The sequence below is a fragment of the Cydia amplana genome, chromosome 2 (genome assembly GCF_948474715.1).
Source record: "Cydia amplana chromosome 2, ilCydAmpl1.1, whole genome shotgun sequence".
NCBI classification, from domain to species: domain Eukaryota; kingdom Metazoa; phylum Arthropoda; class Insecta; order Lepidoptera; family Tortricidae; genus Cydia; species Cydia amplana.
In genome coordinates this window covers 12,736,648-12,757,508 of record NC_086070.1, presented here as the reverse complement: position 1 = coordinate 12,757,508, position 20,861 = coordinate 12,736,648, and the positions used below count along the sequence as shown (strand labels likewise).

General features: G+C 33.4%; 1 protein-coding gene across 1 annotated transcript in view; it reads left to right on the top strand.

Moving 5' to 3' along the window:
- Window positions 1-6,092: 6,092 nt before the first annotated feature.
- LOC134656243 (zonadhesin-like) overlaps window positions 6,093-20,861 on the top strand; it is a 48,944-nt gene continuing 34,175 nt past the window's right edge. Inside the window, exons 1-12 of the mRNA XM_063511749.1 lie at window positions 6,093-6,242; window positions 6,843-7,049; window positions 7,751-7,936; window positions 8,363-8,557; window positions 8,949-9,137; window positions 9,512-9,703; window positions 10,237-10,419; window positions 10,927-11,112; window positions 11,453-11,641; window positions 12,205-12,390; window positions 20,069-20,248; window positions 20,589-20,765. Of these exons, the coding sequence (XP_063367819.1) occupies window positions 6,170-6,242; window positions 6,843-7,049; window positions 7,751-7,936; window positions 8,363-8,557; window positions 8,949-9,137; window positions 9,512-9,703; window positions 10,237-10,419; window positions 10,927-11,112; window positions 11,453-11,641; window positions 12,205-12,390; window positions 20,069-20,248; window positions 20,589-20,765 (2,143 nt within the window). The 5' untranslated portion in view covers window positions 6,093-6,169. The remainder of the gene's footprint in view (window positions 6,243-6,842; window positions 7,050-7,750; window positions 7,937-8,362; window positions 8,558-8,948; window positions 9,138-9,511; window positions 9,704-10,236; window positions 10,420-10,926; window positions 11,113-11,452; window positions 11,642-12,204; window positions 12,391-20,068; window positions 20,249-20,588; window positions 20,766-20,861) is intronic.

Below are 20,861 nucleotides of genomic sequence, written 5' to 3'. Positions count from 1 at the left end.
TTAACGCCAATGTCAGTGCGTTTATTTGGTAGGTAAGTTTCTTGTGTAGTAGAATTACAATTGATATGAAGTATCTGCTTAATAAACATAATATCGTAACCGGGTTCTATAAACCATAAAATATCGACGTTATGGTCGGGGGTTTATTAAAGTTTGTAAAATAAATACGGTCTTAAGACGCCTTTATTCCATTTTGTAGACTGAAGGGAAAGTTAAATAATACCAAGATTACTTTTAAATTTGATTCAAAGCGACAACAAGGGATGTTACGATATCAATTTCGAGCTTTACGCCTAAGTTTCCGTTGTTTTGATTCAAATTTGTTAATTTGAGGATGTTCATCTGCGAAACCAGCGTGATCGATATTATTTGGATAGCGAAAAAAAAGTAAAATTAATACTAAAATAAAAATAATTATAAATTAATACTATTAATTAAACTAGTAGTAATTTTGAGGCTAATCATAAATAAACAAATAAATAAATTTTGGATGCTACACTCAAATCTTGACATAGAACAGAGAAAGTTATAAAATTAATATGTACTTAGGTACTCTAGATAGCTAGAGTAACACAGAGTAGAGTAGATAGTAGAGTAGTAGTGTAGAGTAGTAGAGAAACATAGGTTTCTTTCTCTCTAAGGCAATGTCTTAGGCATCGTAGCTGTCAAACAGATTAACCAATGTTGACGATTAGCTTTTTTCGTTTTCAAAATTACTTGAACGAAAACCTTAACTATGTATGTTAGGTGAAAACGAGTTTAGCATACGTAGACACAAGGATAGTCAGGTTTTGTTTAAAGCTTGTTTATTTGAAGTAAGAATCTTCTATCTTCTTTCTTTTTTAGTATAACTATACTAAATATTCCGATCATAAATCTAACCAAGGTTAAAAACAGCATTAATTACAGTAATAAAACATTCAAAGGTATTGTTGTCTAGTACATAAGTAATTCACATGTTCAAATTGAAGCGTAAGAACCTTGCAACCACGCACCATGAGTAAACAAACACGTCATAGTGTTATTGTTAAGGCCACTTGTTTTTTATTTATTTAGTCTGTGAATAGATTTATATTAAATAACAAGTAATATGCAATACAACACAAATACTCGTTATTGCACACCTCAATAAAGGAAAACAATACAAAACGAAAACAGAAACACAAGCAGTGGTAAATAACAGGCATATGTAATATATGTAAAAGCCTATATTATGTATAGGTACCTACGTTACACTGGTGGGGACAGGCCTCCTTCATGCACAAGAGGAATTGGATAGTCCCCACACTGATGCCCCAAAGCGGGTTGGGGACTTAACATACACCTCTTTTCAATTTCTTCACGGCAGTATGCAGGTTTAAACAGAATGTTTTCCTTCAGCGAACTGCGACTGGTACGTAAATATCAAATGATATTTCGTACGTAAATATGTTTGGAGAAACCCATTGGTAGTTACAACCCAGAGTTAGCCCTCCTAGATTTAAGACTACAAGTTTTAAATTTGCAGTAAGTAGGTATTTCGCATTTTATGCTTTCAACTATAACTTATTTGTAATAATAAAAGAGAAACTTTTCTCGTTAATATATTTACAATTTATCGTTTATTCTCAGCCATTTACTACATCACAAACATTATCTAACAAGAACAAAATTAAATATTTAACTTTAGTAAGGGTCTAATTGAAATTCGTTCCTTAAAGAGGTATCTACGAAATGTTTAAGACCCTAATAAACGAACCTTTTAATTAATGAATACCTATTATTGCTTTCAAAGTAATCGCCACCGCTTTTCTCCCAGACAAAGAAATTCTGATTATATTAAGTTCAAATATCCGGTTAAATAATTCCAGATTTTTATGATTTTTTTGTGAAAAATAAATTGGCGTAGACACGTTTTTACCCGACTGACGAAGATGGAGTAGGTTTTTTGTGAAATTATAGGTACCGTAAAATGGGGTGAGTAGGTTTCGCGGGGAGAGGTGGGTTATGAATGGGGAGAGAAGGTTTGAGAGGGGGGTGAGAAGGGATTTTAAGGCTACTGCTACAAAAATAATGTATTCCAATTTAAAATGGAGCTATAGTAATACGCATAATAAAAAAAATCGATCCAACATTCTTCCAAAATCACCTTTGTATGAAAACCCCTCTCACCCCAAATACGAGGCACTACGGGGTGAGGTGGGTTTTCCTCTTTATCGTCAAAGTTATGAAATGGAACTACCCAAAATAAGATAAAAACTAAAATACAAACGTCCGGAACACTTATTATATACACCATTCAGTTTGCATATGTAAAAATAAAATGTTATCGAGGTTTGAATGTCAGTTTTGCGCCTACTCACCCCATTTTACGGTATGTATAGATGTATGTTTTTTTCTGATTCTTTGGAGCGCCCTACTATACTGCTTACAGCTTTTGATGGATTTCGCCGTGTAAGGTGCCATAAGATTCTTTTCAGTTGTGTAAGATTCTTACCACTTAAATTATCAAAAGATCAAAATGTTAATTTTTTTTACTCCAGCTCCAGTCCCGTTCCGTTCTTAATCATCACGTTCACGACAGGACTGCCAACACATGACATCCCAACGCAGAGTGTAAGTTATCTAGGCGTGACTTAACTCATTCAGTACGATCATAACGCTAAAATATGTCGCGTCTAGCTGATGATTAGGGTTTCCCGGTACGTAGTGAAAATTAAATACCTACACCTTAGAGGCGAAGCATAGTTGTGGCAAAATTATCATTCGTTCTCTGTTTACTTATTATACAGCTAGCTGTAAAATAGCATGGCCAAATTAATGGAATTCATTCATAACTTTTGCAGCTAGGTGACCTAGGTGTACCTACTTATCCTGTGCAACAAAGTGTAGATTACTTGCTGACTAAATGTTTGCCGAGGCCCGAACGGACGACTTCTATGCAATCATGCGCAAAAAAGTTGTATCCATGTTGAGTCGGGTAAGACATAGCCACAACAGCATTCTGAAAATGTTTGCTGGCAGATTCCACTGTCCAATTGAAAAATACAAACGATTTAGATCATGTGTGTCAGTTTCCTCTTTCGTCATCGCTTATTTTTTCCGTATAGGTCAGAATTTTTAAACTGGTGACGAAACAACACTTCTCGTGATTACTCGTTCGTCAGATTCCGCTTTCGCCAGGATTTAGAACACGTCCGTCGGATTCCTCTTTCGTCAGATCTCTTATTTTTTCCGTATAGGTTAGAATTTTTAAACTGGTAACGAAACAACACTTCTCGTGGTTCGTCAGATTCCGCTTTCGATCAAACTTTTTAGCGAGAAATAAGGATAGGGCCACAAAAAACGCTTTCAAGGAAATCAAAATGAATGGGATACTTCCTGTAGACCTAGAACTATGAAATTTGGCAAATCATACCTTCTTATATTACACAACACAAACAGGAAAAAATCTGAAAACTTAAACGTTGGGATATAATAGAAATGTAGTATACGCGATATTGTCCGTTGAACGTTGTTTTAATTCATGAAAATTTAAAATTTAAAAAAAAAAATTTTTTGTACGGAACCCTAGGTTTTTTTCTCTGCGCAAACCACATGTATAACCAAACCAAATTCTGTTTTATTGGTCATGGTTATCTCTATTATTACTAATCGGCTTAGGATCTTTATTTTATTCTCCCAAGTCCCAAAGCGGGAACTGATGAATTATGACGAAAGCAGAATCTGACGAAAAGGTCTTTAGAGATTTTCCACATCGGTCATTCCTGACGAAACTAAACTGAAATTATTAATCTTTATTTTTGCCGTCCCAAAGAGAGCTGATGAATCATGACGAAAGCGGAATCTGGCGAAAAGGTCATCAGAGGTTTTCCACATCGGTCATTCCTGACGAAATTAAACTGAAATTAGAAAAAAAAACTGCTTCTGGCGAAAGAGGAAACTGACGGACATGATCTAAATCATAAATACTGGGTCACATCAGTTTGGCAATATGTCAAGTGAAAGCTTTCTTGTTTTTAATTTATTATTTTTAATATAATTTAAAGTTTTTGAAATTTAAAAATGTTAATGTTGTTTATGTATTTTAAATTTTTTATGTAATTTTAATTAAAAATTTAAAGTGAATTAAATTGAATTAATTTATAATTTTAATACAGTGTGTAAATCCAATACGGGCGAATATTTAAACGGTGGTTAGCATAGGACCTAAAAAGTATATTGAGATAGATTTTACTTAGAAATGCATTGAAAATTATAACCATACAAAATAATTCGGCCCGCAATGTAATACACCACACACGTTACGGGATACGAGCTTTTTAAAGTAACTGTCAACGCTTGTTGGCAGTTACTATGAAAAGCTCGTATCTCGTAATGTTATTATCATCTTGTTTCTTAATGTTTACAGTACATTGCTGCTCGGTACATGTGGAAAAAATTAATCACGGGGTCATAATTAAGTGTAACTTAAAAAAACATCTTAATTAATGATAAGACGGGTAAATTCTATATCTGGTTTAATTTATTGCCCGTATTTGACTTACACACTGTATAGTTGGATTGAATTCAAAATTGTCTTATATTTTTTAATGTAATGTAATTAAATTGAATTTAATTGACTTTTAATGAAGTGAGTAAAACCGTTGTCGTCTAAACAGTTAAAATATGTCTCACGAAAGTTTAATATCAAATAAAGTCCCAAATTCAAGATTTTCTAAGAACCCGACCCTTGGGATCCGTTTCAAATAATTAACGAACGACCGGTAATAAAACACGCTGCTTTCAATCAGACCTTTGTTTCTTGAAGGTTCACACTCTAATTAAATTAGAAAATATTTAATTGTTCCTTAGAAATTATATTATTTGATTGGCCTGGAACCTTTGAAATAGCGATTTCTGAATATTATTTTCACTTCCCGGGGCTAGGTTGATCTGTGTAAGATTATCCCCAAGTATTTACTTATTAATTAAATTTGATGTTTCATTAGCTTCCTTTTAATAGTAGTTTATGTGACTGCTACATAATGACAGGCATTAAAATAAAATACATAAATCGAAATTAAAATTATAAAGGAAAAATAAATAAAAGCACATATTTACACACTCGAGCTGTTCTAAAACATACATTGTACTCATTATGTATTTATACTTTTTCTCAGTTTGATATCAAACTCTACTTTCAATATTTTTTTATTAAATCTAATCTATCTAATACCTTTAAACGAGCAATTCTTGTTTATTTATATATATATATATTTCGGGGATCTCGGAAACAGCTCTAACGATTTCGATGAAATTTGGTATATAGGGGTTTTCGGGGGCGAAAAATCGATCTAGCTAGGTCTTATCTCTGGGAAAACGCTAATTTTTGAGTTTTTGTATGTTTTCCGAGCAAAGCTCGGTCTCCCAGATATTATATTACAAGTAGGTAATTAAAAATATATTACAATGTCATGTAAATTAAGTTCTGTATATCTCCAAAAAAAATTCGCGTTGTAAGAATTACTTACACACCAATTCTAACCTACACACACCAATCTGAATCACACACCTGACATCAATCTGAATTACACTTTAACTGATGTCATTCGGTTATCATGCATTTCGCTGGTAAGTATTGGCGTGGGCGAGACGCACGATAACTATAAATAACGTCATTCAAATATCATTCTGATGTCAGTGTTCGTTCGAATTGGCCTGATAATCATGAAAAAAAAAAAAACAAAATTATACATTAGTTGGTTTCAGTTCAGAGATTTATATTTTTGTCTTAATATATAAGTAAGCTTCATAACTCATTCTACTTAGTATAAATTATTTAAAAATGTATAATAATTATATTAAAAAAAATATAGGTAATATTTCTCAAAAACGGAAACCGTTTTCAAGTTGTAACTTCGCAGACAGGTAAAAAAATATGATATATAATTCACCCATATAGAGAAATTTGCATGTGCATTTTATACTGACTCCACTACGAGTCAAAGTAGGCAGTCTCGTTTACAAGCGTTACTTGAATAAACAATACACTGAAAGAAAAACAAGTGGCACTTTATTTTATTTTTCTTTGTTATGATTTGTTATCATTTGTTTAGGTGGTTATCTTTATGTGGTATTTATTCATGAAAAACAGCAAGGTTATAAATTGTTCGACATTACACGCAGTGTCAGTTATCGTGCTTAAGCGATGATGGCCGTGTTCATTATACTGCTAGTGGTGGGGGTTGGAGTGTCAGCAACGACTCCTAAGAAGCCAAAAGGTAGGAATTACAAGCGATTTTAAGATTAAGTATCCTTCAAACTTCAATTATAGGTTTAATATTTTACGTGCGCACGGTGGTACTTAATGTAAGTGTAAGGCCTGAGTGGACGCTCGAGTTGGGCGTGCAGCGGGGCGGGGCGTGCAGCGTGGCGTCGAGCTCCCAAGGGATTTGAGCAGCGTGCACTAAGGCCGCTACTATACGTTTGCATTTGTTTGACATGCACGGCGCACGCCCCGCCCCGCTGCACGCCCAACATGAGCGTCCACTCAGGCCTTACACTTACTCTTGACTTCATAAGTACTAACCGTTGACTATGACCTATACCCATATAAAGTTGAATGTATAGTATGAATCGGGGACCCAATACCGGTATGTTTTTCATACAAATAAACCGGTATTCAATTTGGGTATTGCGGTTGTTTATGTATATTTATGTACTTAATTGTGATCAATCATTATGCTTACCTAAATACTATTCTATAATATCAAACAAATATTGTGAAAGTAATAAGATAATTAAATTTTTAGTTATAACGGTAACGGTCCCTGGTATGAATGAATAATATAGTATAAGTACTTTTGTCAATTTTATTTCAGAACGACCCCCGATCGACCCGATCGTGCCCATAGAGTGCGGCCCCAACTCACACTTCGAGCGATGTTCTAAGATATGCCCTCCACAAGATTGTTCTGCCCTTATAGACCCACACTGGTTGTGCGAGAATTCAGGTTACAAATCCGAATGTAGATGCAACGACGGTTTTTATCGTCAGAACGGAATATGCATTTCTCGGGACGAGTGCAGTAAGATTTCACCATTTTATATTTACGAGAATTTTATTAAGGGCCACCCCACATCTAGCGTCTTTCGAGCGTTGGCGTCTACAACTCTATGGCCGCTGCTCGACGCAACGTCGACGCAACTGCGCAGCGACGTCATTTTCCATAGCGCTGACCAGATGCCGACGCTCGAAAGACGCTAGATGTGGGGTGGCCCTAATATGATACTACTAATGATACTACTATTTCACATTTTTCGTTATTATGCAGCGTAAAAGTGCATATTAGCGGCACCAAAATTGACTATCCATACTTCAAAAGTCAATGCTGCCACCATTGTTTGAAAGAGCCCATTCATCATTGGTAGCTTTTTAAATGCTTCAATGTTACCAAAAATGTTGTTGTTGTAAAATTGTAGCTTATTGCTTTTTGAAATTGCTATTGGTAAAATTGTTTTTGCTTTACGAATAAACAATATGACACATTAGTTAAGATAAAGTAAAAAGTTGATAATAACTAAGATTCTAAATAGCTTATTAATTTGTAATGGATATATATAATTTTGACAGCAGACAGATCACAACCATTAGAAATTGATAACAAGACTTTAAGTCTTCCGGGACGTTACTCTATTCTTAAGAATACCGCGGTATTTACGTAGACAATTCTGTAAGCACCATATTATATGTTACCATAAAATTTGTAGCGTTTACTTCCATTTACAGTCGCACAATGTGGTCCTCTGGAGCGCTACGTCTCCGACAGCGCCGAATGTCAGAGGACATGCGCCAACTATAAGGTCACTGCACCACGCAGCCTGTGCAAGCCCTTCTCGGGGTGCGTCTGTGAAGAAGGGCGGGTGAGGCTGAACGATAACGCCACTGGTCCCTGTGTGCTTCCAAAAGATTGCCGTAAGTAAACAGTCCTAAAAACAATCTTAGTAGCGCGGATTTGCAGTAAAAAATAGTTTTAGGAATATTACGCAAAACTCTGCGTAGGGGTCGCCACTAGCATAAACAGTAAACAAACTTCCTTGATGCTTTAATGTCTTATTTACTCGTAACAAATAATCTGTGAAAACTTGTTAAAAAAAACTGTTTCCCTAAACAAAACTAAAGGCGTAATTTTCAATTTTATTATGATATTTATGATTTACCATTTCTTTTAACAAAACATATTGGTATGGTATGGTATATTATAGGTAGGGTCAGATGGGGTAAATATAAAACACGGGTAAAAATATATTATTAATATTTCTTGTTTTATCACAAAGACAGAAACGCAAATACAGCAGACTTATATTACAATATTTAATCTCTATTTTTATGATTAAACAGCGCCTCGGCCATGTCCGCTCCATGAACACTGGCAAGATTGTCCCGGTGTATGCGCCAACGAAACGTGTATTTCGAAAAGTCCGACTTACAAATGCCTGTTGCCAGCTATTCCACTACCCTGCAAAGGGCGATGCATGTGCGACAAGGGATATCTAAGGAACCATTTAGGAGATTGTGTACTTGAGAATCATTGCCGTAAGTCTGTTTACTTTTCAACACCTCGTTTCTTTACAGAAAATGCACGTTATAAAAAAAATGTTTGGTTAATCGCGTCCTAGTTCACTGTATATATTACGCAACGATATGTTTCCCCTCTGGTCGTAAAGAAATATTAGTGTACGAAACAAGGACGTCGTCTAGTGTTGCGTTTAAGTTTATAACTTTAATGACATCATTTCACACGCTCTCGTAAAACAGAAAACGGATCCTCTTATTAATCGTAAGCAATTTATTAAGGTTAAATGTCTGCGTCAGACGCGGTCTGTACCTCAAATCACGCTTCAACTAAACTATGATTTGGGCGTAGTGAAAGGACGTAAAGTTTGTTTTTGTAACATAAATAATTTATACAAGTAATTTTCTACAGCAATTAAGGAATGTCCAAAAAATGAAGTGTGGCGCTGCGCCTCTATGTGCCCGCGGGATTCCTGCAAGCGGCTCGAGGCCGGCTTCCAATGTCCGCCGGGTATCGTATCAGTATGCATACCCGCCTGCGCCTGCAAAGATGGATATCTGAGAAACGACAAAGGAATTTGCATACCAAGGGAATTATGTCGTAAGTTTCTGTTTTTAGGGTCCAGTATTACAAAAGAGATCCTTAATAGTTTCGCCACGTCAGTTCGCGTATCTGCCAGTCCCTCGACCGTTTAGCTCTAGCAGGTAGCAGTATCGTTAACGTTAACGGTTAAAAAGCAAGAAGCGTTAAAAAGACGTAGAAAAGGTCGAAGTAAAACTAAATATGGTTCGAATACGAAATTGACCACAACTTAAAATTACGCACCAGGACTTTTTTTGTAATTTTAAACTTTTAATATACGTAATATTATATTCTAAATTTTATTTTGTAATTAAGAAACCCAGTAATTACTAGTTTTCTATTACTTCTCGCCTCGATTGTGAAGTTTTTACAATATATTTTTCTGTTTACAGCGGCATCTCTTCGTTGCGGTATAAACGAAGTAGCAGTGGAGTGCCAAGCGTATCCACCGCAAACGTGCGAGTCTGTGTACACACTGTACAAGCTTATAGACAACCCGCCCTGCAACCCAGGCTGCGACTGCAGGCCTGGCTACTTGAGAAACAAGCGTAACATTTGCGTACCGAGCGATTTTTGTCCAACAGGTTGTGTTATTTTTTTATTATGGATATAAATTTATTTGATCAAGGGACTGAAGCATTCTTCACTACATAGTATAAAACAAAGTCGCTTCCCGCTGTCTGTCTGTCTGTATGCTTAGATCTTTAAAACTACGCAACGGATTTTGATGCGGTTTTTTTTAAATAGGAAGATTCAAGAGGAAGGTTTATGTATAATTAGATAACCCGTGCGAAGCCGGGGCGGATCGCTAGTTGATTATAATGTTAATTTTGATTTATCTACACAAACACATACATTATCGGCAAAAGGGCTAGGTGTGAATAACTATGTATTAAAGAATTTTTCATTTTGTGTGTATATATGCGTCATTTCATTCGCCCCAAAATAACATTGGATATTGGATTCATCCTTGGATAAATCGGATATTACTTAACTTTAAACTTAGTCTTGCAATACAATTTTATATTCAGGCAATTTTATTGTTACTTACTACAGTTTTTTCTGTTCTGAAAGCGATAGTATTCCTTTATGTCACTAATTTTTTTAATATTTTTAGTGCCTTACTGCAAATGTGGGCCCAACCAAGAGTACAAGGAATGCGGTTCCATTTGCGAACCAAGTTGTTCTGATCTCGATAACCCATCGCAAGTCTGTCCTGCCGTATGCGTCAAAGGTTGCTTCTGCAAAGAAGGATTCGTTAAAGATGAACATGGAAATTGTGTTTATCCAAGTCAATGTCGTAAGTTATTTTCATCTCACTTAGCAACAGAAAGGTAATGTCAAAAAACGTTACCTACCATTATTACTTGCAACTTATGGACAGATTAACTAGCGAATATTATCTGTATCGAATTAGATGCATACGCGGGAGATTACGGGAGTCATCAGCATCGTCGATATATGTCATTGAGTTGCCTGATTCCGTTGGTTAATAATTCTATGATGAAATAGGCCATTTTGCATGAAAGTTGTTTTCAAGCAAAGCACTTGAAAAAAGGATATAAACCCTAAGAAGCCCAAAACGCAAATATTTCTTTAATTTCCACAACACAAGCCTTTATTGAGCTTACTGTGGGACTCAGTCAATCTGTGTAAGAATGTCCTATAATTTACCCTACCCCAAATATTGTTAATATTGAAAGTAGATATCAACAAAATAAGACAAATTGATATCGGAGTACATACAATATTACTGGAATCAAGTAAGTAATATCGGGCCTTAATCAATTTTATGTTAAATTTGTAGCTCTACCAATCTGTAACAAACCAAACGAAGTGGCAAAGGATTGCGGATCATATTGCGAGATGAGGACTTGTGAAGACTACAATAGAACTGACATCGCTTGCCCCGCCGTGTGCGTGCGCGGATGCTTCTGTCGCGAAGGCTACGTCAGGAACGCGTACGGTGTTTGTATACACCCGAAAAAATGTCGTAAGCTATTTTAAAATTTGTATGATCTCGAATAAATCTTTGAACTATATTTTTTGCATCAGCTCAGCATCAGAGTCCACGGACCCGAGACAGTTACGGACATAGACCTAGGTAGTCGCAAGCAAAAATGGGATGGCTACCATCGCTTGAAATTTCTTTAGCTAGTATTTAGCTGCAAGATTACAGAATAACTTATTTAAAATACTGTCATCAACTATGTAAATTCATAAACATACGTAAGTAATGAAATTTTCCATTTTGCTTATTTATTTAAGTAATACTGCAGTTTCAATAACAAAAGATAATAGTATAATAATTATCATTAATTATTTCACTGTAGCGTCTAAGCCAGTGTGCCTTCAAGAGCACGAAGAATACCAGTCTTGTGGATCCAGCTGCCCAGACAATTGTGCCAACTATAAGAACCCTGACCGCATTTGCACAATGCAATGCGTAGCTGGGTGCAACTGCAAGAAAGGCTACGTCAGAAACCTCAAGAATGGCACTTGCATAAAGCCAGAACAATGTCGTAAGTTAGTCATTAACATGTTGACAATTAATAATATAATAGGTTGCAGTCTGTTTCAATATTTGTCAGTCGTCGTTGTATGTGTGTTTTTATTTGTAGAAATATTGTTGTTCGGTTGATTCCATTCGGTTTTTTCCGTCTCTTTTTAAGACACAGACATTAATACTCCGAAACTTTATCTTTATGAATGATGATAAAAAAAATTATCAATCTTAAATGTTACCTGCTTTAAAAAAAGTATTGTATTTCTACTACTACAAATCTTACATTGCTTTTTAACACCATATAGAATTATATTTATTAGAATCTTAAAATACGTCACGAACTTAATCTTAGAATTATCTATACTTTTTTTTCTATCTTGTTCGAACCATTTGCTATGTAGTGTAATGTTATCTTAAATACTTTTCTCACTGCACCCACGTTAAAAATGTTTTGTTTTGTTTGACTGGTAGAGAAAACCTTAAAGCATTAAGTCCACCTTTTACTTATTTTTATAGTGCAATAAAGAAAAAACAAAACAAAACTAAAAACTGTCGAACGATTTATTTGCGTTGTTGCAGCTATTAAAGAATGCACGGGCGAAAACGAAGAGCTACACTACTGCGCCTCCTACTGCCCCGTTACATGCGCAAACCGCTACACACAAGGCGACTGGGTTTGCATCACACTCTGCCGTGTGGCCTGTGACTGCATCCCTGGCACACTAAGGAACGACACTGGATCTTGCGTTCCTGTTGATCAATGCAGTAAGTAGATTTACTTTGTGCATACGTATAGCTGGAGTTACTGCGCCTCCTTCTGCCCTATTACATGTGGAAACCGCTACACACGAGGCAACGGGACCTGCACCACACATTACCGCGCGGCCTATGAATGGCATACTTAGAAACGACGCTTAAGATTGTACGAGTAGAACAGCTACTACCTACTACCTAATCTATTAACTTAACCTTTGTGAATAATTACCTACTCCTCATAAAAATTAAAAAGTTACGTAGAGTTTCCTATCTTCACCTGGGTTTTGACACTTTTCCTAAAAAATCTCTCAAATTTGAAAGCATTTTAATCCGTTAAGGCGAAAAAACGTTTTTTAGTGTTCCTAACTATCAGTATTCACAATTGAAACTTTGAATTTCATTGGTTAAGTTGGTAAAAAATGGCCTCAAAGGCAATAGGCGATGTTTGGGTATTTTTCCCAATCTTCGCCTACGGCATGCTTTACCGCTAATAATACACTTTTCTGTGACTAACACATGTTAAGTCGTATCTATTTGGAATGTGCTACTATACTATGAACCTTAATTACACCAGACTAGCCATATTTTAAAAAAACGGTGTAGTAGGCGAAGTTTGGTAACAGTCTGAAGTTGGTTTCATACATTTTCTATAACGAAGCTAGGGCTGCCAAAAATTAACCAACATGCCAAATAAAGGGGAGTAATGGTTTATAAGTAAAAAAATTATAATTTTTAACAAAAATATTTAATATTTAAACCTGGCTCGCTGAGCAACTTCTGTTGCTGACTGTACAAAAATATTTAAATTTGGAAACAAGTAATGCCATCCACCACCAATAGGGTATTTGACTACTAGTCAAATCAGTTTCTTTTTTCGAACTGTCAAAACGATTTTGCTACTATGGGGTTTATTATGTAACATTAGCATGTGACGTCACAATCAAGTTACCTATTGTTTATAGTTTTATACCGGTTTTAAAATATAAATTGTGTCTAAAAAATAACTGCTGTCTACGTTTCTCTATTAACCTTATGATCAAGGACCGGAAAACCCCTCTTTACGCTTAATCCTATCCATTCGGTAACCCAATCAATTCGGTTACCTTATCATTCGGTAACCCTATCATACTGTTACCTGATTGTAACGGTAAGCTTATTGAAACGGTAACCTTAACCGTTAACCGAGTTAATCTCAAAACCCCATCGCGTTAGGGTTTTTGTTAGGGGTTTTTAACCGGTTTTTATTCAGTTATGGTAACCTTTATTATCGATTGCTTATTGGTTTGCTACATTCGTATTTAGTGATGTGCCGTCAGTCAAATACTAAGAAAAATTGTTAATAATAAATTAACTATTTTATAATAGTTTATTTTGTTATTTTTGTCAATTTTCTTAATTTTGCTTATTTTAATGTTTTTGTTTATTTTACTTATTTTGTTTATTTTTTTATTTTGTTTATTTTACTTATTTCATTTATTTTATTTGTTATTAATTTTGTTAATTTTATTAATTTTATTGATTGTATTTATTGTATTTATTGTATTTATTGTATTTATTGTATTTATTGTATTAATTTTATTTACTTTATTTACTTTATTTGTTTTATGTATTTTATGTATTTTATGTATTTTATGTATTTTATTTATTTTATTTATTTTATTTATTTTATTTATTTTATTTATTTTATTTATTTTATTTATTTTATTTATTTTATTTATTTTATTTATTTTATTTATTTTATTTATTTTATTTGTTTTATTTGTTTTATTTGTTTTATTTGTTTTATTTGTTTTATTTGTTTTATTTGTTTTATTTGTTTTATTTGTTTTATTTGTTTTATTTGTTTTATTTGTTTTATTTGTTTTATTTGTTTTATTTGTTTTATTTGTTTGATTTGTTTGATTTGTTTTATTTGTTTGATTTGTTTTATTTGTTTTATTTGTTTTATTTGTTTTATTTGTTTTATTTGTTTTATTTGTTTTATTTGTTTTATTTGTTTTATTTGTTTTATTTGTTTTATTTGTTTTATTTGTTTTATTTGTTTTATTTGTTTTATTTGTTTTATTTGTTTTATTTGTTTTATTTGTTTTATTTGTTTTATTTGTTTTATTTGTTTTATTTGTTTTATTTGTTTTATTTGTTTTATTTGTTTTATTTGTTTTATTTGTTTTATTTGTTTTATTTGTTTTATTTGTTTTATTTGTTTTATTTGTTTTATTTGTTTTATTTGTTTTATTTGTTTTATTTGTTTTATTTGTTTTATTTGTTTTATTTGTTTTATTTGTTTTATTTGTTTTATTTGTTTTATTTGTTCTATTTGTTCTATTTGTTCTATTTGTTCTATTTGTTCTATTTGTTCTATTTGTTCTATTTGTTCTATTTGTTTTATTTGTTTTATTTGTTTTATTTGTTCTATTTGTTCTATTTGTTTTATTTGTTTTATTTGTTTTATTTGTTTTATTTGTTTTATTTGTTTTATTAGTTTTATTTGTTTTATTAGTTTTATTTGTTTTATTTGTTTTATTTGTTTTATTTGTTTTATTAATTTTATTTATTTTATTTATTAAACATAACCTAACCATTGTTAATTAGTTTTTGTCATAAGCATTTATTTATTTAATTTTATTGTTAAACATTTTTTTTACTCTATTAAACATTTAGAAGACCTGACGTATTTTCCTTTAGGTATATAGTTAAATGTTCCCAAGTTTTAATTCAGGCGTTGTGGGTTTCTGGCTTATATTTATATAGCTTGCACTTTTATACTACATACATTACTACTTAATTCCTTTTACTCTTTCGGGTTTAAAAAAATCCCGTGAATTGGAGAAGAAAGTTTTGTTGGAATGTAAAAAGCATACTAAGTCTCAAGTCTCAGAGTTGGACTAAAAATAACTTAAATAAGAAGAAGAATAAGAACATACATTTTATTCTTATTCCAATCGATTTGAATAAGAATAATTACACTCGTTACACTCGTTATTTTAGAATAAAATAAAAGTTTATAAATCATGTCACTTTTATTTTATTAAATGAAAAATAAAAAACGGAATATTTATTCCAGGTGTAGGATTATTCTAAATAACGTTTTATTCAATTAGAATGTTAACTTTTGTAGTACAATGTATATAGATAGTAAAATGAATGTTCGGTATTAAAACCTTCTCCGTTTAGTTATATTGATTTTATACATTTAAAACATTGACATATTAAAAGAGTGTGACTTTTCTATTTAGATTTGCACCAAAAACATGTATTCTTTATTAATAAATAAGAAACAACGATGATACGTGTTTAAATATACAATACATAATTACATAATACATAATCCACTTCAATGGATTTCACCCCTCTTTTCAATGGTCGGATTGATTTGAATTTTTTTTTAGCGTAAAAGATTTTATTGTGATAGATAGGTACATTTTTTGAAGTCTTCGAAACGGTGATGATAATTTTATAATGAAGCTACATATAAAGTAAACTGCGAAATTATAATTATGATGGTTCAATGTATATTTCTTTGCGTATTAAGTATGTATTTTGTTTATTATTCCTATCAGCCTTGAGGTCATACGTATGCTATCTCTTTCACACCTACGGAAAGTGAATGAGATAGTAAATTACTGCAGGTAAGAAAAGAGTCCTACGCTTATCACTAGATTTGCAGAAAGTTGCAGGCGTGTTTCCACTTGAGACCGTCATTTATTACTCATTGGCAATAACAATAGGATTAAGTCGTGGCGTGGTGAATTCTTTGTCAGCATTTGCTAAACACGTGCGGCAAGCGTTGTGTCAAACGATATTAATATCTGTTAATTTCCGTCTAAATAATAAATGCAAATTTTAAATATCAGAAGAACTTTTAAAAACACCATAAGTCTTGGTAGTAACTCGGACACTGAAACCACATACTAAACATAATTCGAAAACAGAAAATAAACATGAGTATTTTCCCCATTTGTTCCTGCCCAACGTGACCGCCGCGATACATGAGGCGGGGACATATGGGAATGATTTAAATGAAGCGCCTATTCCCATCTGTGCCCGGCGGGGAGAAATAGGAATACACCATATCGAGCCATTCCTTATCCTACCTTTAAAAACATCTTTCTTAGGGTTCCGTACCCAAAGGGTATAAACGGGACCCTATTACTAAGACTCCGCTGTCCATCTGTCTGTCACCAGGCTGTATCTCATGAACCATGATAGCTAGGTAGTTGAAATTTTTACAAATAATGAATTTCTATTGTTGCTATTACAACAAATACTAAAAACAGCATATAATAAATATCTAAGTGGGGCTCCCATACAACAAACGTTATTTTTTTGCTGGTTTTTGCGTAATGGTGCGGAACCCTTCCTGCGCTAGTCAGACTCGCACATGGCCGGTTTTTTTTATTCATAGCAGCTGAATTGTACCTGATGATTTAGATCACATTAAAAGAAATACGGGTATCGTCCAATACCAAGACTATGCGGCAGTAAATTAAATTTGTAAGATTTTATTGCATAAAATCAGGTATAAATTAGACAAGAAACATAGTAGTTTCTTGTCTAATTTACTTCTATCTATACGTAACGCCTATACGGCACCCAGACTGCATGTTTAATCCAGGAATATTATTTAGAATATAAAATCATGATCTTGGGGCACGGCAGTGCCCCCGCCAAGTCGAGCGCGAAGCAAACACTGCCGTACCATCCTTTACTGGAACCATTTCGCCGCATTTTCAGGCCCCTATTTGAGAACCTCTGGATAAGACCAGAACGGAGAAATTTTCGTCATCCAGTAAGCTATAATCACATACTTAAAATCCAATTTCAAGTCTGTAGGTCATTTAGTTCCGAAGTTAAGCGAAAGCAAAGTTTCGCATTTATGACACTCATTCACTCATGATCATCAGAATAGAACTAGTACTTCACATAAACTCAGAGAGCTGAAATTTGGTACAGAGTTAGGGTTTAATGGCCACATAAAGGGTACACCTAAAAATATTGCAATATCACTCACGTTTTAAAGATCTAAGAACTGCATAAGTAAGTTTGTAATCCCATATAAATATATGATATTACAAATTTACTGTTGCAGTTCATAAATGAAGATATATTTAGTTATGATATGTGTATACATAGTATGGGTATGAGTACCCGAAAAGAAGGACTGCCTACAAAAAGAGATGAGATCCCATCAAAAACATTACATGTAAAAAGGTGCAAGTCTCGCAACGCTTTTACTACAAAAAATTTTGAGATGTAATGTGAAACCAAGTCGGTTATTTTAATCAGTGCCAGGGGGTATTAAAACCGTATCAATAAGATATCTTTAATTTGTAATACATATAATGACTTGGCAATCGCACATAATGCTTTACTCGTACCGTACTCGTAAATATGTGTAATGCTCAAACTGCAATTAGCGCTAGCGTTATGTTCAATTAGAATTATTTTTAATAGGTGACGATGATCCTTTTGCCATTATGCAGCCGTGCGATGGCCAAGTCATTATACGTATTACAAATTAAAGATATCTTATTGATACGGTTTTAACACCCCCTGGCACTGATTAAAATAACCGACTTGGTTTCACATTACATCTCAAAACTTTTGTGTAGTAAAAGCGTTGCGAGACTTGCACCTTTTTACATGTAATGTTTTTGATGGGATTACATTTATTTGATTAAGAATTATTCTTATTCAATTTTTTCACATACTAATTATTTCCGATCAAATTTATTTAAATAATTTTGACGGGAATAAAGTCAACATGATTTTATTCTTAGGAATTCTTATTTAAATAATGATTTTATTCTTGAATGACCAACACTGCTTACTAAGTATGTATGTATCTATTTAATTTAATCAAAACTATTTCACCTACCAATGTTACAGATACCCAATAAATATAATGAATTCTGGTATTAATGAACGATTTGAAGTATTAAAATAAGTTTATTTATCACTGCTATAGATATATATTTTCTGATCGCTGCATTAAGCGGTACAAGGTAAATTACGGCTTTTAGCTCATACAAACTCACCGCATATGAAAACATTTTAAACTAAAGTCTATTTTTTATTCGGTAGACTAAAATGACATTTCACAGTATGAATGAACATCATGTGTCATTTCATTTCATACTATGAAATGTCATTTTAGTCTACCGGATAAAGAATAGACTTTAATTGCTTATTATAAAATAAGCTCGTAATAACTAGTACATATGTCATTTGTTAACAATGGTAAAATATCTACCACAATCCACTAGCGCATGTATCTTTATCACAAAGTGATTTTTTTAATCACTCTATCTCTATTCTCTGGAATCTAAAGATAAATTATACCTAACTATGTACCAGTAAAATTACTAGTTAGGTAAAAAATTTTCTTTAAATCAGTCTTTAATCTGTAGGTACATACCAAGTGTGAACCCGAAAATAAAAATAATAATCTAAGTAGCATAAAATATAACTATGTAAATAATAGCAGATATTACTAGGATAGGATGCTGTTTACTTGCAACCCCTTTTCTAAACATTTCTAAACTAGAATTGCTCCGAAACACAACAATAGGAACAAACAGGTATAAAGATAAACAAAGGAATAACCACGCTGCGGCTGTCGCTCCAAAATAATACTGTAATCGCTCACTTATGTTTTCAACTTTAGCTTAAGGACTCAAAGTGCAATATTGTTTGAATTGACAATAAGCGAAGTTACCGGCAAAAAAACTTGTTTGTGCTGGAGGCTTCATAGACCGCCCATGCCAACCACGGTTATTCAATAATGAGTTGAATTTAAGTCTGCGTAAAGATTACAATCGTTTGAACTGGTTCAAAACCTTATTATGAGGTAACAGAATCGACTGGGTTTTTATTTCGGTTACCGGTAACAGGGGTTAACTCGATCTGATACGGTTACCGAATCAAAGTGTTACCTTATCAGACGGTTACCGTTATGGTAGGGGTTTTTATAACCACTTCTAAAATAACCCTATGAAAAACCCCGGTTAAGGTAACCGGTTCCGGTCCCTGCATGATGCTTTATTTCATGCATGGTGTAAAATAATTTATTTGAAATACTTACAGTCAAATACCCTATTAATGTGGTAAAACAAATTTGACAACCCTAGGGGTAGGCGAAATTTGGCAACAAGATGGACGCAAAGTACCTTCACCAATGTTTTATCCAATTGTGACTTCTAAACGTAAGCTAGCCATTAAATAATAGTTTCATATGAAAAAGAAATAGTTATAGTATATAATCATGTAAAGAGTTTAACATTACCTGGTCTGTATCACTGTTAAAAACCGAAGTTCAAACACTGGCTTAAAAAAACGTGTGGTCGGCGTCGCGAAAAAACCTCACTGAACGTAAACTGTGTGAAGTTAGCCGCAGATTGTTCGAAGAATGTTGACACCCGCAAAAAATACTTTGTATTTAGTAGTTTTATGTAAGGCTTACATTAGAAACATTTTGTTAATGGCAACTTTTGTCAAAGTAGGCGAAAATAGGGAGCCCAGGCAAAGATACGAAACTCTACGGTACATAAATATAGTATAAAATATATATAACCAATTAAGTGCTGGCGTTTTTCATCTTCTTTAATTTATTGTTATTGTTACCTACATGTATTATGGAGTATTTTCAAAGATTGTTTTTACTTAACATATTTTTTCTCTTTTCCAGCACCGCCAATTTGCAGGGAAAACGAAAAATATATGCAATGCGGCACCGCATGTCCTATAACATGTGACAATTATAAAAATCCTCCTAAAGTCTGCACTGATCAGTGTATCGAGGATTGTTTCTGCAAAGAAGGTTACGTCAGAAACCGGTTCGGGCGTTGCGTAAAACCGGAAGATTGTGGTATGTGCAATACCAAAAATTGTATACCTATTCTTAAATCGATGGTTATTTTTGACTTTATTATAAGCCTCTAATAACAATGTCATTATTACACATTGTTCCCATGTTTACCCATATGTATATTCCGCTTAGTTCCATTCCTAGAGTACTCGGCAAGAGAACAACACTTCATTCTCTTTTAACTATTAATTGAACATATAAATGGTTGATAATTTTTTGTTTTAGTTTACTCTCTGTTCAGTGACTCTGTTTTAAATTACTTTGTCAGAATTATAATAAATAAGCATCATTATAAAAAGCCATCTAGAAAATAATTTTGAATTAAAAAAAAATCTTCCAGAACCCACTTGTCCAGCCGGTGAAAAGTGGAACGAATGCTCAGCCCATTGTCAAGATACTTGTGAAAACTACAACTCCTCAAACAGGCTCTGTACTTACCAGTGTCAATCTGGATGCGTGTGTGAGACAGGCACCGTCAGAAGAAAGGACGGCAAATGTGTGCAACCTACCGAATGTAGTAAGTGTATCTTTTACAAAAAAGGCCCGCCATCACTGTATGTACAATTGTACATGCAACTTCAAAGAAACCTAACATTTTCAAATTGCCAAATTT